General features: G+C 39.3%; 1 protein-coding gene across 2 annotated transcripts; it reads right to left on the bottom strand.

The window, feature by feature from the left end:
- Positions 1-1,322: 1,322 nt before the first annotated feature.
- Positions 1,323-16,886, bottom strand: LOC142621954 (nuclear pore complex protein NUP1). Of its 2 annotated transcripts, none has more exons than XM_075795342.1 (7): positions 16,526-16,886; positions 15,615-15,661; positions 15,298-15,479; positions 14,891-15,044; positions 10,647-10,958; positions 10,466-10,552; positions 1,323-2,492 (listed from the first exon to the last, which is right to left on the bottom strand). In XM_075795342.1, the coding sequence occupies exons 1-7, from the start codon at positions 16,788-16,790 to the stop codon at positions 1,536-1,538; spliced, it is 2,004 nt and encodes a 667-aa protein (XP_075651457.1). In that variant the 5' UTR covers positions 16,791-16,886; the 3' UTR covers positions 1,323-1,535. The 2 variants fall into 2 exon arrangements, with proteins under 2 accessions (XP_075651457.1, XP_075651458.1); XM_075795343.1 differs by having other exon boundaries at positions 15,298-15,464; positions 16,526-16,885.
- Between the last annotated feature and the right edge of the window lie 705 nt (positions 16,887-17,591).

Here is a 17,591-nt window from a genome sequence, read left to right as displayed (position 1 = left end):
ATTCAGGTCAATTGACAAAGAAGGATTATGAACAGTGCACCTTGCTTATGGCTATAACTCTTGAGGCCATTTGGATCCTCAGGAAATTTGTTGCTCACAGAAGGAAAATGTGAATATTCCGATCATTATCAACAAAATCAATAAAAGAGTAAGAGAAGTTATGCCAACTCTAGACCTTGCACATAATCAAGAGATTCAAGACTAGGTTTCTTGACAAGAAATGCAATGAAACCTCCAACAAAAGTAATGAAGACAGATGTTGATGCTAATGTCAACGATAAGTTCTCAACATTGGTTGTAATGCTAAGTCCTAGATACATGGGCTAAGGTGCATGTACTTTGTGATCCAATGCAAACAGAAGTAATTACTATTCTCTGGGGCTTTCAATTTGCACAAGCTGAGGATTTGCATATGATTATTGTAGAGGGCGATTCCAAAAGTTTTTTCAATGCTTTGAATTAAAAATTTTCCCAATGTTGAATGGTGTATTTCCACTTTGTTGGACAATGTTGTAGAGCTTAACCGTGGTTTTGAATTCTATGCATTTAGTTGGGTTAGGAGAGATGCAAATAGAGTTGCTTATGCACTTGCTTCTATTAATAGGTCTTGTGTCTGTTGTAATAAGCTTTCCTCCTTTGATTTTGAGGGAGTTAAGGAAGGATGTTTGTGGTCTGTTTGTTTGATGAAATCGTGAATCATCAAAAATAAAATACTGTCGTTTGGGTTGGCCATATATTGGTAAAGTGTATTAGAATAGCTCGTATTTAGGGACATAATTCAAAATTTTGGAAGAATATATGGGTGGGCCCAATATTCTCTTCTTTTCTCTGGATCCCCTTCCATCTCTGTTTTGGCCCCATATGGCATTATGCAAAGGGTTTCAATTATGAAAAACATACTTTATAATTATTGGTCTGGCAAAACTTGTTACTTCGGGATGGATTTTATCAGATGGCTTTGTTCAGATTGTCTGATGCTTTGGGCCTAAATGGGCTCCACGAGAGAGAGAGAAACAAAGAGTAGGAGAGTCTATTCAATTTTGCTTCTGCTTTCATTCGCTTTCGATGCAATCTAAACAAAGCATAAAAGCTACCTAAGACCTATCGACTATCATAGACTTCAGGAACAATCTAGAGCGTCCCAGTAAAAATCCAAGGTCAATGTCAATGATTGCACCTCCATGTGGAACTAATGACCACTGTATTCAATTTCGTACCAAAATCTTCCATTCCGATTAGTTAACCAGTACGGATCATTCCCCTACTCCAGGTAATGACACATGAAACAAATCCTCTACAACCTCAATATAATGCAAAAGGGCTGCCCAAACCTGTTAAATTCTACCTATAATTGTGGTCTAATGGGAACCAAGGGCCAGGGTATTAAAAAATTAAATGTGCCATTTTCCACTTCAAACTCTCCTTTCTCACTGAAGGAAACAATGGCTAGAGTACAAGCTACTGGGAAACCAAAAAAAAAAGGGGGGAAATGGATATAAGGGGAAAATAAAAATCCTATAACATGATCAATTTAGTTAATAGCAGACAGCATCTTTTTCGAGTGAACTGAAAGATAACTGCGTCTTCTCATCAGATCCAAAGCTGAACTTAATATCCAGAGCATCTTCATGAATGGTAGCACTGCTTGTAGAAGGGAAGGAAAATACAAGGGCAGGATTAGACCTTTGTGAGCCAAAACTATATGAAGGAACAGCAGGTCCCTCTTTCTGCTGCAGACCACTGCCTGAGAATGATGGCACAATGGTTGGTGTTGGTGGCTCTACTCCAGAGGAAGAAACCGGGAATGTAAACCCTGAACCAGCATCGGAAGTAAATGGCCATCTTGACACAGGCTTGCTAATAGATATAGAAGGCAAAACTGGTCTAGTCACTGAAAAAGCTGAACCACCTTTATTTACAGCCTTGGCAGCTTCAGAAGTACTGTCCTGAGGTGGAACCTTAAAATGAGAGTTCCTTTTATCTTCACTCCTTTGAGCATAATTATTCTGGTCAATTTTATCTTTATTTTTATAAGAACCAAAATATCCTAAATTTGGTAAGGTATTACGCTCATTTGACAAAGCATTGCTGACAACAGAAGATTCAGGTTTCTTCCATGTAGCGACTAGCTTTAACTCTGAAGTCTTATCCTTAGGAGTGGGTGGATTTCTATCAATATGCTCCAAAATCTTCCTAGCCATCTCAGTAGTATGTGGATGTACTGCAGCAACAGCCTTCTCAGAGCTGTGTGGCTTACTGTATAATGACTGAGATTTTGAAGTGCTACTTGTTCCTCCAATTTCCATATTTTTCTTGACAGCAGACAAGATGCCTTCAGAAGCATCAGAATTTTTCACCTGTGAAGGACCATCTAGAGAAGCACGTAAATATGCAGACCCTCCTGAAGAATATTTTGCAAGAGGTTTATGCCTTGTCCTACGAATGGGTCCCACCGATCCATAATCATTATCCAGAGCATCACTCCTTTTCACCTATGCATTCAAGGAGTACATAAAACGATCAGTTCAACATACATATATGTTGACAAAAATTCAATTTTGCCAAGTTAGCATATTCTAGTTCTCAGATGTATATAAAGTAAAGGATACAAAGGCTTAATCTAAATAAAATGGAAATGTATCGTAAACTTGACATATACATTCATAATGTTTCACAAGTTGATAAAACCTTCAATTGCAGCACACAAATTTTCAATCATTCTTTTTTTTTTTTTATGACGTGGAACCTCACCAAGGCAGGGCCCTTAGACCCACCCCTAAAGAGTACATCACAGATGCACAACCCCACCAGCCAAAACCATGTATAAGGTAGGGAACTCCTAATGGGGATTGAACCCAGAATGTCTAGGTCTACAGCTCATCCCAAGCCTCCAACCACTAGTCTGCACCCTGACGGGTAATTTTTTTATAATTCGACAATTACAATGGGGTAGAGATGATTAATTTTCAATCATTCAAATCCGCATATTTATTAGTGCAACATAGACATTTATAAGACACTTAAAGAAACACAGCATAAATTTTTTCAAGCAGTTATGAATTCAGGAGCTGAAAAAATAAGGTCAAGAACAGAGAAAAGTCCCATATGCCAACGGTAAAACAGCCAAAATTCAGCTAACCTGCGTGTATCTCTTGCAGTTAAGTACAGTGCTAAGAACAGACAATCCATAATTCCTTCAGAGGGAATAATATCCTTTTATTTTTGTAACAAAGAATGAAAATCTTAAGACGAGTAAACAGTATAATAATAGAATGGTTCAGCCTTATCCAAGGCTAAAAAAGTTTCCATCTCAGGTAGTGGGCTCAAATGAAAAGATGTGACCGGAGAAAATGTACCCTGATTTGAAACTTTTAAAGATGAGAGAAAAGATGTGACCTGCCTTATCTTTTGCTAATCTCCTACTAGCATAGTCAAAGAACTAAGCATGATATTGCATCTAAAAAAGGCCGTGCATGGGGGATGTTGTCCCTGAATTTCAACAGCTGGATTAAGTTAATTAAGTCCCAAAATGGGCCTGAAACAACTAAGAAACTCTGGAGTAGAAGGGCCTTGGTAGGCAGCAAGATGGATAGGCCTTCTAAAAAGGATAAGTCAGCTCAAGAAGAGTGCTCAACTTGCAGGACTACATATGGACCTGATTCAGATCATTACCGAGATATTTCTGGCAAATTGGACCTGTTTACGTCCCACAAATTCCCGAGTCCAGACATAATCAGGAACATATTTGACAGGACATTCTAGCTTACTTCATTGAGTTGATCTGGTTTTTTTTTTTTTTTTTTTTTTTGATAGGTAAGAAAAAGTATATTCAAAAAACTGCTAGATGCAAATTAGCACCAGCATAACAAAAGTACAAAGAAAGATGAAAAAGCGAAAACATAGAAAAACATTAATTACAAAGAAGAAGAGAGCTAAGGAATAGAGGAAGAGAGTCACTAGATGTGAGTCCCCAAACCCTACCCTAATCAAAAAGAGAACCAGAAAAGAGAGCAAGCAGTTGGTCCTCAGATCTATCCAAATCCTCAAACGTCCGCCGATTGCGTTCCCTCCAAATACACCACATCAAACACAACGAAACTAGGTTCCAAATGTAAGATGAATGCTTCCCTAACCAGTTCCACCAACTAAATAGAAAATCTAACACCGTACATGAGGGAACCCATGAAATCCCAAAACTCCTAAAGACAAAACACCACAGTTGATAAGCCTTTCCACAATGTAACAACAAATGATCCACTGTTTCACCACAGCACCAACACATAATGCACCAGTCAAAAAAAGTCAAAGCCCCTAAGCCTCAAGTTGTCTCCCGTGAGGATCCTATCCCATGCAGCTGTCCACACAAAGAAAGAGACACGCCGGGGTGTCTTAACCTTCCAAATACCTTTGCATGGAAAGACAACGGAAGAAAAGCCATGTAACTTATGATAATATGAACGGATAGTAAAATCCCCGGTTTTTGTCAACTTCCATCTCAACTGATCACCATCATTCACTGAAGGTAAAATGGATGCTAAGAATCGAAAGAAATCATCCACCACATCTGCCTCCCAATCATTAAGACCCCAAATGAAACGAACATCCCAAGTTCTCCTATTCCCTATTCCTTGACATATCAAAGATGATTCTACGAATGCCTCTCTGTTTGCAGCAAAATTGTACAAGACTGGAAAAGCCAAATGGAGAGGAAGGTCTCTGCACCATCTGTCTGTCCAAAATTCCACTCGATCCCCCACCCCAACCTTATACTGGACATTTTTGTTAAAAACTTCCCAACCCATCCGGATACTTCTCCACAAACCACACCCATGAGCGCCCCTTCCCAACTTAGAGGTCCACCCCCATCATTCTTCCCCAAATTTCAAAGCTACCACCCTCCTCCAAAGCCTATTCTCCTTGATTCCAAAACGCCAAAGCCACTTTCCTAGTAAGGCTTTATTGAAAGTGGTCAATTTCCTAATACCCAAACCACCATTAGCAATAGGCATTCACACCTTATCCCAACCCAATAAATGTGTCTTTGGGTCACCCCACAAGAAGTCCCTTTGCAGCTTCTCAATTTTGTTTCCCACATGTGTAGGAATGGTGAACAGAGATAGAAAATAGGTGGGAAGGCTAGATAACGTACTTTTAAGCAGTGTAAGCCTACCACCTTTTGACAAATACAACTTCTTCCACCCTGCTAACTTCCGTTCAATTTTCTCCAAAATAGGGTTCCAAATAGAAGGGGATTTATGGGACGCCCCCAACAGCATACCAAGATAAGTCATTGGCAAGGCCCCAACCCTACAACCCAAGATCTCTGCCAAAGCATGCACATTATTAACCTCCCCTATAGGAACCATCTCACTTTTAGCTACGTTAACCTTCAAACCAGTCACAGCCTGAAAACAAAGTAGCAGCAATCGAACATGAAGGACTTGCTCCACCTCTACATCACAAAACAATATTGTATCATCCGCAAACAGCAAATGTGAAACACATTCCCCTCTACCCCTCCTACCATCCGTCCTAAAGCCACTAAGTAAACCTGCCCCCTCCATTCTCTTCACCATCCTACTAAACACCTCCATCATAACTAAAAATAACAAGGGAGACAACGGATCCCCTTGTCTCAAGCCTTTAGAACTACCAAAGAAGTCAACTAGAGACCCATTGACCAACACAGAGAACTGCACTCTAGAGATACAAGTTCAAATCCAGCTACACCATTTCTCCCTAAAGCCCATTTTCTTCAACAACTTCAGAAATGCCTCCCAGTTCACATTGTCATAAGCTTTCTCAATATCTAACTTACAAATCACCCCTGGAATCTTACTCATCATTCTGCTATCAACATACTCATTGGCAATGAGAACTGAATCAAGGATCTGTCTACCTCCCACAAAACTATTCTGAGATTCAGATATCAGTTGATCTAACACCATTTTCAATCTATTTGCCAAAACCTTGGCTAAGATTTTATATATACTCCCCACCAGACTAATAGGTCTGAAATCACGAATGTTAGAGGCATCATTCTTCTTAGGAATCAAAGCTATAAAGGTAGCATTAAGAGATTTCTCAAACTTACAATGCTGATGGAACTCTTCAAAGACTGCCAAAACATCTTTCTACAACTCTCCAGCAATGATGGAAAAAGGCCATAGAAAAGCCATCTGGACCTGGAGCTTTATCCCCTTCCATATTTCTAACCACTGATAGAATCTCATCCTTCTCAAACCTCCTCTCCAACCAGCCCCTCTCCAACTCCCCTATTTGGTCAAACTCCAGTCCTTCCACAAAAGGTCTCCACTCCTCAGACTCTTGATATAGAGTTTTATAAAATTGAACTACCTGATGAGCAACTTCTGCTCCATTCTCATAAATCACTCCATCCACTTCTAAGAAACTTAGGTGGTTATACCTTCTATGAGAATTAGCCATCTTGTGGAAGAACTTAGTATTATTATCTCCCTCCTTAATACACAACATCCTCGATTTTTGTCTCCACGATATCTCCTCTAAAGAAAGAAGATGCTCTACTTACGATCTCACTTCATTTCTCTCATCTCTCTCTGCCTCAGTGAGTCCAAGAATCCCTTCCTTAGCATCTAATAACTCTAAAGCCCCCAATAATTCTTTCTTCCTACGCCCAACATTGCCAAACTCTTGGTGATTCCACTGAATAATGTCTTCTTTCAAAGCTTTCAATTTTTTAGCGAACACATAACTAGGTGTACCCGAAAAGGAATGACGATTCCACCATGAATCAACTCTATCAACAAACTCATCCGTCTTCAACCACATATTCTCAAACCTGAAAGGACTTTTCCCTCTCGCCATACCCCCTGCCTCCAAAAGAATTGGGAAATGATCTGAAACAGTTCGTGGTAGAATCCGTTGGATCACATCCGGAAAGTGTTGCTCCCAATCATGTGACACTAGAGCCCTGTCAATCCTAGACATGGATGGTTGGGCAGTACCACTAGACCATGTATAACTCCCTCCCTCCAGCGGCAAGTCTATCAAGTTTAAATCTTCAATAAATTCAGAAAACTTTTTCATAGCCGGAGTAAGTCGAGACCCACCCTTCCGTTCACTAGGAAAACGAACATTAAAATCCCCAAAACAACACCAAGGAACATTCCAATACTGCTGAATACCAACCAACTCATCCCACAAATCACCCCTCAAAATGTCATTTGGGCCATACACCCCTGAACATGCCCAAAGAAAACCATCCTCCACACCTTTCCACTGAACTGACACTGAAAATGAGCCCACCAGAACCTCCAACTTTTCTAAAACCCTCGTATCCCACATAATCGAGACCCCACCAGCCGTCTGATCAGCATCTAGAGCCACCCAATCCACATACAGACAGCCCCATATACTGCAAACCAGCTGTCTATCTATGCCAGCAAGCTTTGTTTCTTGAAGGCATACAATATCACACTTCCATTCACCTAGCAAATTTCTCACTACCAGACGTTTCTGGGGGTCATTCAAACCTCTAACATTCCATGAAATCATTTTTAGCTTCATAAAGACTTTTAAGGCCCCACAACTATTTCTACCTCCCTACCGACACACTATCTCCCATCATAGTTTACCGTTGAAATTAGATTCCTCAACTCTCTTTTCCCTTTACCCGTTGAGGATGCTACTTTCTGATAAGCAGCTGCTTTTTTCCGCTGCTGGTTAATAACCGCCATCTCCCTTTCTAGCCTTTGAAGATAAGCAATACACAACTTTTCATGACGATTCACAGAAAGCCCAATCACTTTACTAAAGCCAGGGATTCTATTCTTCACCCAACTAGAGACATCCAGCGTATTTCCAATGTTCAACAACTCAGAATCATTGTGCACTTCCATCGTCAAGGCCAGCCCCGGAGGGATAATAGTAGACAAGGGGTTACAATCTGCCAAACTATCCTCCTCACCCAAAACCACTTCTGAGCAAACCACTTCCTCCACCGTCAAGACACCCAAACCCAGTAGGCCACAATCAGACTTCGGTTCCATCAATGCTAAATTGGGCTGACCCATCTTACCAACATCTATCTGCCTGGTTCCCTTATTATCCACCCCTTGAATCAAAAGCTCACTACTCACACTTCCAACTTTATCCACACTGTTGACCCCAAAATCCACAAATCCCACACCTAATAGTCTCTTAAAGATATCTACCAAGAACATACCCATCGAGAGTTGCGAATTTGCCATGTCTGACTTGCCCGGAACCACCACGAAGGCATCGGAGCTGAACCCATTGGAGGAGCTACCATTTAAATCCATCTGAGCCACCGCGGGATCGTCGGAATTAATCCCAGCAGAGAAATTGCACTTAAAACTCCCTCGAAGCCACCGCAAGACCAACGGAACTGGTCCCAACCTCCAACCCATCCACCATGGGATTATCGAGGCTTTTCCCGTCAAGACAGCTACCTCCATCGGCTTCGCCGCAAGACCATCGGAATTGATCCCATCCTCCATCCTAGTCACCGTTAAACTGTCGGAACTGAACCCATCAGAACAGCTACAACTAACAAGTATCGGAGGCTCTACTTGTTGCTCTAACACCGCGATAGTGGGCATCAAAGATTCGTGCTGGTCTGAATGAATTATCGTTGGTGTCACCAAGTGGGCCAGGGGTGTCGGGCTAGGCGTAGAAGAAGGCTCACCCATTTCATTAGTACTTGGGCCCGAGAAGCACATTACCTCTGACTGAATAGAGCCCAAATCAGCTTGGGCCAACGTGGGACTTAGGCTTTGGCCCACAGTGGGTTTGCTTAATTCCCTTGGAACCCACTTAAAATATTTTGGTCCACCTTTGTTATAATCCCACGAAACCCTTCGTTTTCCTTTCTCACCCACCTCTACAATCAAACCTTTCCCTGTCCAGCAAGTATTCCTTAAATCACTCAACATTCCATAATCAGAATCTTTTGAATTTGAATTAAACCTTAACAGAAGCCTCAATTTATTACCTACCGAGATATTCTCTCCCAAGTTAATACCCACATTAATGCTCCGGGGTTTCACAGCTCCTCCACCAGCAGCCAACAGGCAAGAACTGGCCTCCGGTTTACTACTCAGCACCATCTTTGCATGTTCTAAATCCGGCACCACCATCTTCTCCTCTCCTAACTGTGCCATCTTCCCCTTGTCTGTGACACATAATTGCTTTAGCTGCATTCTATCCTCTACCTTTACATGATGGCCTTGCACAGCTTCAGCAAAAGTTCTAGAGTTTTGAACCTTCGAGTTATGCCTATGCACGTGAGGAATAAATTTTGGATGACCAAGGCCACCTACCGCATATTGGGAGGGACACAACATCTTTCTTAGTTCAAGTCCAAAAGTCCTCCAACCATTTTTCTCTCTACCTTCAGGGATAATAATCGACCTCCTAAACCCTCCAACTTTGAGTTCAGTCAATAGTAAGAACTGACCAAAAGAATTGGTGCTCTGTTGGAGAGTATAAGCAATATTACCGTCCCTGAGTGTAAAAAACTGTTTGGAGCTTGCCCCAACAACAATGTGTTCAATATTATCCATCAACCATTGTGCTGCATTCTTGCCCATAAAAACTGATCTCATAAAATATTTGCCCCGCTCAAAGATCCGTAGCAAGAAATAATGTCCCCCTTCCTCTACAACTAATTGAAAAAACTTGGATTCAATGAAAAAACTGCGAAAACCCCCCATATCTGATTGGAGAAGATGAAGAGAACAGAGTATCTGGCTAATCCGAGGTAGCCGGGCCTCCTCACTCTTAGTATTTGTTATTACTCAATTGAATTAACATCAATAGGGACTAGAGAGAATGTGGAGGTAGAGTTGATCTGGTTGCCAACTCACCCATCACATGCACCACTATTTAGCAACAATAAGTATGACAATAATACAAAGTATTGATGCCTACCCAGCAAAGGAACCCCAAGAAAAACATATGCACAATCTGTTCTAAAGCACATCTATGTTTAGAACAAAGTATACTGATGGAGCACATGACCAGTAAACAAACCAGGTTGTTTAGAAGACAATTACAAGAAGTTTAAGTGCCCAATTAATTTTAGGATTTCACTTGTCAAAAAAAAAATTAGGATTTCATAGGGTCACTATTTCATACACAAAAATGAATCAACAGATTCATCACTCTAACAGAGAAAATCAACAAGAAAATATCTACAAAATCCAAATTAAATTTATAAAAATCTTTGAAGAACCATGCAGCTATAAAACCTAGCTCAAATTGCACTTCCTCCTCCCATAAAAGGAAGTGAATGGTGAGGTAATAAGTTCAAGACCCAATGGGTATCCAAAATAATAATAATAACAAAAACAGTAAATCTATAAAAATAAATAAATAAATAAATAAATAAATAATAGAGAACTATTCTCACAGGAGGATTACAACATCAAATAAATGAAAATTGTCTAATATGAAAATTTACCTGTCCAATTAAATGAGTTTGAGATTGCTGAAAGGGAGTTGATGAAATGTTCATGCCCCAATTGCTATCACCTTGTAATGGAGTGATCTGATGACATACCAGTAGCATAAACGGTCATACCAAATGCAGGAAAGAGCATCTAATGAATCAATGCATAATTAAGTAATTCAATTATACATACCCTGGTCTTGGACTTCGAAAAAATAGTTCTAGAATAAGGAGTTCGGGGAAAGTTATGAAGTCCAAATTTGCTTCTTTGACTTTGTGGGGTCAAGTAACCATGTTGATCCTGTGCCATGGAACCAGGCCAACATGCAGACGGCTTAGGTGAAGGTGATTGTATAAATGGTTTTGCAGCAGATTCATTACCATGTAGTAATGCTCTTTCATCTTCTGATGTTATATTTTTAGAACCAACGCCTATTTCTGATGCTCTGCTCCCCATGTATGCTCTTGCAATTTCAACTGGCGAAGCACCAACTTGATCTCGCAACTGGAAAATTTCATACATTTGTTATATCACCTCTCAACTTCTGAGAATATGATAATGAACGACATATATTAAATTCCAAGGCACTAAAACATAATATGGTAAATAGAATATGTGCACAAAGTTAAAAAGAAAATTCTAAACTTCCCTTCAGATAGAAACCTAATGTTATCTTAAAGGCACTAAGGAAAATTAATAGCATTTAGAGACTTCCATTATATTCTAAAGGTTTCAAATTTTATAGATTCATTCTATATTTCTAACATGGAAATTTTTTATAAAGCCCACTGTTTCCATCTTCAGCATCTAAAGCAGTCCAAGAACTCATGAAGATAGCAAATTCAAACAACACAAAGAGTTCATATTTAAATAAATTTTTTTTTTTTTTTTGGGATAAGTTATTTTAAAGAAAAAATTTTAAGGACTTCAAATTTACATTACAGCAAGACCTCAAATTTTTTGTGATGTTCTTGTTGTTCTTATCATAAGTGATGATGGACATAAGACAAGGATTCTTTTAAGAGCAAGAGAAAGAAGAAAAGGGGAACATAGAGACAAATTTCTCCCAAGGAAAAAAACCTCACTTAAGGGGAAAAGATGAGCACTTTAAATTTCTCTGGAAATAAAACTCCTCCTGCATCTACTTCACATTGACTTGTAATCCACTCTCAACATACCTTTTTTTATTGGTAGGTAATACATTGTTAGGAGCTTTATGAGTTGCTAATGACGGCATGAGGAATTGAAGTGCTTAAACAACATCAGGCCAGTCACTTGGCTCAATGTTTTCTCAAGACACCAATGGCTCCTCATGCCTACCTAGTGAAGCTCCTAACTGCTCTTTGAGGGGGACAAGCCCGGTCTCCCTGCTGGATTCAGAATGATGAGCATGATGAGGGGCATCATGTGGAGCAAGGTGCTCCACATGATGCCCCAAGGCCATGGCAAAGGAGGGTCATGGTGGGCACAGATGGGTTTGATGATGATGGGCAGCAGCAAGTGGTGCTGACCCTATGTGATGGTGCATGGCATTGGTGGCTTGTTAGATGGTTGCTTTGTGTGTGGGCTTGGTGGCTTGAGTGCAAGGCAGTGTTGGGCTGCTGTGATGATCATATGTTGTGCAAGGCATTGAGCTAGTTGGTGCTAGCAGAATGCATGGACTTGTGTGAGTGGGCTGATGACAGTTACTTGATGTGCTACATATGGGCATGCTCTGTGGGCAGTGATGCTGATGAGAAGGGCTTGGGCAGGGGCCAAGCCTTCTAAAACGTGAAGGAACAACTGTGTGTGGGCTGCTGGAGCATGGGCAGAAGCCCCATGATGATGTGCTGAGACATGGGCTGGCATGTGCAAAGTGTGCAGCAGCAGTTACCAAGCAGTTCCTAACTTGCTGAATGTTCAGACCTACTGTGTAGGGGCTAGAAACGTGGAGAGCAGACCAAGACAAAATCAGTTGAAGGTGTCCTAAGTTAGACCACATGTAGCAGCAAGTCCTGGACAAAGGGGCAGTTACTTGGCAGTAACTGCCGTGACAGTTAATTCTGTGCATTTATCCTAGGCTGTTGGGGCTGTCAACAGCAAGAGTGTGTATTCTGACTTAGAGAATTTCGTGTGTATTCTTCAGGCTTCCTTTGTACTTGATATTGAGTAATAAAGGTTGGGGTTAGTGCCCTGTAAATACTGTGTGTTGTGTGTGTGTGAATTCCCTTGATAATTCTGTTCTAAGTGTTCCTGCAGAGTGTGTGTATGGTGTATTGGCTGAGACTAAATGAGGAGCTTAGTGCCATCACAGGCATAAAATTTAAAAGAAAAATTGACCCCGTGACACATGCACCTAGTGGTTCCTGAACCCACAGACTCAACCTCCACATTACACTTACAAGGGGATGAGGTGCCATAGCTAGAGGCCCAATGGAGATGAGATAAATATGGAAAGTCATAACCCTCTCTAAGCCACAATCCATCTCAATTACCAACCTGAGCAAGCATTATACTAGAAGGAATATCAATCTAATCAAGTGTTCATCTAAAATTTATATATTACACCATCTTATAGTTGTTACAGACTCAACCTCAATCATTTTTTTATAGCATAACATTTGAAAAATAGTAGAAATGGGACTACCTTCAATCTCCAAATAATTTCCAAGGAATCAACATGGTCATGTTAGACATTAAATTTAAAACCCATTTAGATCCACCCTATTGCTTCACTTGGATTTACTTTATGGCTCAGACTGATAAACCAACCTGACTATCTAGCCAAGGTGCTGATCGGAATGAGCATTACCACAACCAAAAAAGAAAAATCTGAGTCCAATAATTCTGCAAGGAGCTCTAATTCAGAATAAGCACGATGCAAGCCCGTCAATGTATCAACTATTGAGCCCAAGTGCATACAGACACCAGGTCAATTTCAGTTGTTACTCAAGGAGATATACAGCAAGTTCCAGCCGCTAAAGATAAACTGGTTTTGCCTTCACCCCCAACCACTTTATGAGGGTCCCAAAATTAAAGTTTTTCTAGACTCAAATTCCCTTTCCAGTGAAATATATCTCGGTAAACCCACTATTTTTACACCAACCCAGATGATATTTCTGAGATGCAAGAAGGCTTTGGTTTTCTATTTTTCCATATTTTCAGGGGAATCGGAGGTAGTGTTCCACCAATGTTAAGTCATGGAATGGCTCCTTCAGCCCTATTTCTGACTGACTTACAGTCTTTTCTGACTGAGAACAAGGCTTCAAATTTCTCCCTTTTCTAACTTAACAATTTAGCTAACTAACTAGCTTGAAACATCAAATGAGGTGGGGTCCTAATAATCAACCCCTACTTTCCCGCATATAGACTGCTAAACTCAAAAACTGCAACATAAGACTATTTTTTGTGCAGGTGTGAGCACGAACGAGAGAGAGAGAGAGAGAGTACTTGTTGTTAGACAATTCCTTTTACTTCTCTCCGGCAACTCCCATAAGACAACTGATTCTTAATTTTGTTCCCTCTGACAAGCCTTTTCTTCCTCATTTAATTTCCAACTTTACTTCAACACATTTGATCCTTTAATATCTCCTCACAGGCCCGAATCTGCCATCTACTTCTAAGAGACATTAGATGAATTGATCTACTAATATTTTATTTACCATTAATGTATAGTACAACCAAGAATAACCACCTTTTCAAGCACCATTAGTTCTGTTATGTCTTTGTTCACCTTATCCAAATTCATGTGCAACCAGTTCCTCCCAAATACAGATGTATGAAATGACATACTTGACTTGAAAACCATATTTTTATGCAAAGTAAAAAACATAAAATATATCATGTAAAAAAGAACAAATATATAGCAAAAATACATTTTCCAATGACATGCAACTATTAAAATAGTGTGTCCACCTCTCATGTATTGATGGTTTAGGGGATGCATAGCAAACAACCCTTATCCATACCATCAATGTATACCTATGCATGCATTACTGTTCATAGCTATGATGAAGCGTTAGAAAAGTTTTTCTTCAAGTAATTCCAAGATATTCTAAAAATGACACATTTTGTAGAATTGAATGCATCAAAGCCAAAAAAATTATTTTTAACATGCTGGAAGTATTTTATTTCTTCTCTTTTAAAAAAAAAAAATTAATACCAGGTTCCTAAAAGTAACTGATAAATTGTTGTGTATTCTATCATTTAAAATTTTATATTTTGGCCTCAATTTTTCCATATTTGAAACTAAATTTTAAAACTGTACACCGTGAATTTTTTTTTGGAAGAAAGAAATATATAATCTATCCACAACTAGAGCAAAATGGAAAATTTTGCATAAGTTAGTAAGCCTAAGAAAGTTTATTCTACAGGCATATGTCAGTTATTCAAAAGCCAAGTTGACAGCGATAACTTGCTCTGCATACAGCTGACTGGGGGGGAGGGGTTGAACTTACCTTTAAAGCTTTCTTTGAATCTTTTTCTTCACTTGAAATTCTTGGAGTTTCCTGTGCTACTACAAGCCCAGCAGGGTCTCCTCCCGAAATCATGTTTGGCTTATGATCAACAGCCCTAGAATGTAATATCTCCATCAAATGATTAAGTTCATCCCTGCAGAGTAATGAGTAGAATTTAGAAAGTGCTACATTAATGGTAATTACTTTACTAACTCATTGGTCCAAAAAATGCTTAAACTTTCAGCATTCACAGGCAATGAACTGAAATTCTCCTTATCATAGAAATGAGACTTAAAAATTTAATTAAAAAAATTAAAAACCTAACAAAACATTAATCTGGGATCAGGGGGGAATATATATATATATAGTGATCCAAATAATCAGACAAGACTACAAATAAGATCTACCTAGAAAATTTTTTCCCTTTCAAAAGCTTCTCAATTTCAGAAAGCCTATCATCATCAGAAAGGCCAGCATTCTTCTCTTGTTTGTACCCATCAAATTTAGAACCACCCTTCAATCTATCAGCTGCCCCACTAGGACTTGCCACTCCAGTTGATCTGGATGATCCAAGCTGCAATAGATATGGCTAAATCAAGAATAATGTTAATGGGAACAGAAAGGTTCACCTCACTAAAGCCCCTCCAACATGGTAAATAAAAATATGAGGGTCAAGGACACAGGAGAGGCTACCAAGTTATATATAAATATTCAAAACCCTTACATTTATAGCGCATTTGCCATCGTCACAACCACCATCTTGTTCCACTTCTGCAATAAGAAATCATTATTTAGAGAGATGAAATTATATTACCCAAAGTTAAGCACAAATCTATACGTTTCTTACATGGGACATAAAATGAAGAAGGAATGAAGGATATCAGCAAAAAAAAATTAAATTAAATGAAATGAAATGATCTTAAAACATATTAGCGTAACATATACATGTTGAAAGCATGGAAAGAACCAAAACAATTTTCACAACTTAGAGAAAAAAATAGAACAATTGGGAAACAGATAAATAAAATTATCTGAAATATTCTAATGAAATATGGTTTGCTATAATAATTAAAAAGAAATTCTCACCATCATCCTCAGCATTGCCATACAAGCAAGCCCACAAATATTATGCTCTAAAATATGCATCACACTCTACAATATATAATGTACAAGTATAACACTTTAGAATAAAATTGACACCTTTTAAGTAAGAAGTGCGGACATGGTACGGGAACGAGTAAATTTTTAAAAAATTATAACATGACAAGGCAAGTACGACATTACAAAGGTATAAGTATAATGCCAGCAAGTACGACGCCTCAAATGAAGTGTCCGTGCTTCCTAGCTTTTTACCCTCAAAATATTATTTGCTAAGTACTCTTACGCTCTGATTTACAGGGTTCAAAAAATAACTACAATTATAATTATAATATACGATCAAAAGCTTCATAATTTGCTTAAATAATTAGCATTTTTTTTTATGACAAATATATTATAATCCTCTCCAAAAAAAAATCACCAAATATAAAAGGAAATTGGAATAGTCCCAAAACCAAGACCATTCCAAAACCCTAATCTCTCACAATAAGATGAAGATACAGACAAATTAAGAGAGAGAGAGAGAGAGAAACTTACGGTGACTTTGAGGAGTAGGTGCAGGAAGGGCATCAATGGAATCTGGTTTGGAAAACAACGAAGGAAAAATTCGAGTGGCGCCACTGGAAATTAGCCGGTAAGCCGGATCGACCAGCTTCGAAATCCATCGCCGACCACCTGCTTCTGCTCCGGCTTGGCTCGGCGGCGGTGGTGGCGGCCGAGAGTAAGGTGTGGACGGCGGCTTGCGCGACGGTGGCTTCCTGAGCTTTCCTCCGGCGCCTCTCTCTTCCCCTAGTGCTTCCATCTCTCTCTTCCCCAACGACGTCGTTTTCTAGTGGCGCAGTCTGAGGGCAGTTCGACAAGGAGCGTTAAAACTTAAAAGAAGGATCGCACGAGTTCAGTCTATAAGTTGCAACTTTGCAAGGAGTGAGAGTCACAGTCACCGAGAGGATTCTCAATGGGGTAAGGCCACGTGGCTGTCTCATCCCTTTTTTGGTTTCACATTAGTGTTACCAGATATCCAAAAAACAAACATTAGTGTTACCTACTTACTGGGTACTAGGAAAGATTTTAGGAGAAAAAAATAAAAGTCAAATGATTTTGCTAATGTGTGCACTAAGGATACACAATAATAAATTATTTTTAAAAATGTTTTCTTGAGAATTAAAAAAGTATTGACAGTTTTTTCAATTTTCGAAAAAATATTTCCAAACATGAATGACTTAATATGTGCCCTTAGGGCACACATTAACCGGACTCTTACATTAATGGGGGATTTTATGTTATTTAAATGGGTAAATTTCACTAACTACTCCTAAGATTTGGGCTAATGTCAACCAGTTCCAAAACAATTCAAAACTAACCATTTTAGTCTTTTTAAGTCCAAACAAACTATAACGCTATTAATTCACCTCTCATCCCTCTCTCTCTCTCTCTCTCTCTCTCTCTCTCTCTCTCTTCTTCTGTTTCTCTTACTTGGAACAAGAACTTTCTCAGTAAACAAACAAGGAAAAAAAAAAAACTTGAATGAAACCAACAATCAAAAATGCTTGAATCACAACTTACCCACACCACAGCATTCCATGGTGACCACGTGCCTATCTAA

This window comes from Castanea sativa, chromosome 1, assembly GCF_040712315.1.
Source record: "Castanea sativa cultivar Marrone di Chiusa Pesio chromosome 1, ASM4071231v1".
Lineage (NCBI taxonomy): Eukaryota > Viridiplantae > Streptophyta > Magnoliopsida > Fagales > Fagaceae > Castanea > Castanea sativa.
The sequence above is the reverse complement of the archived record's forward strand: the minus strand, read 5'-3'. Positions and strand labels throughout refer to the sequence as shown.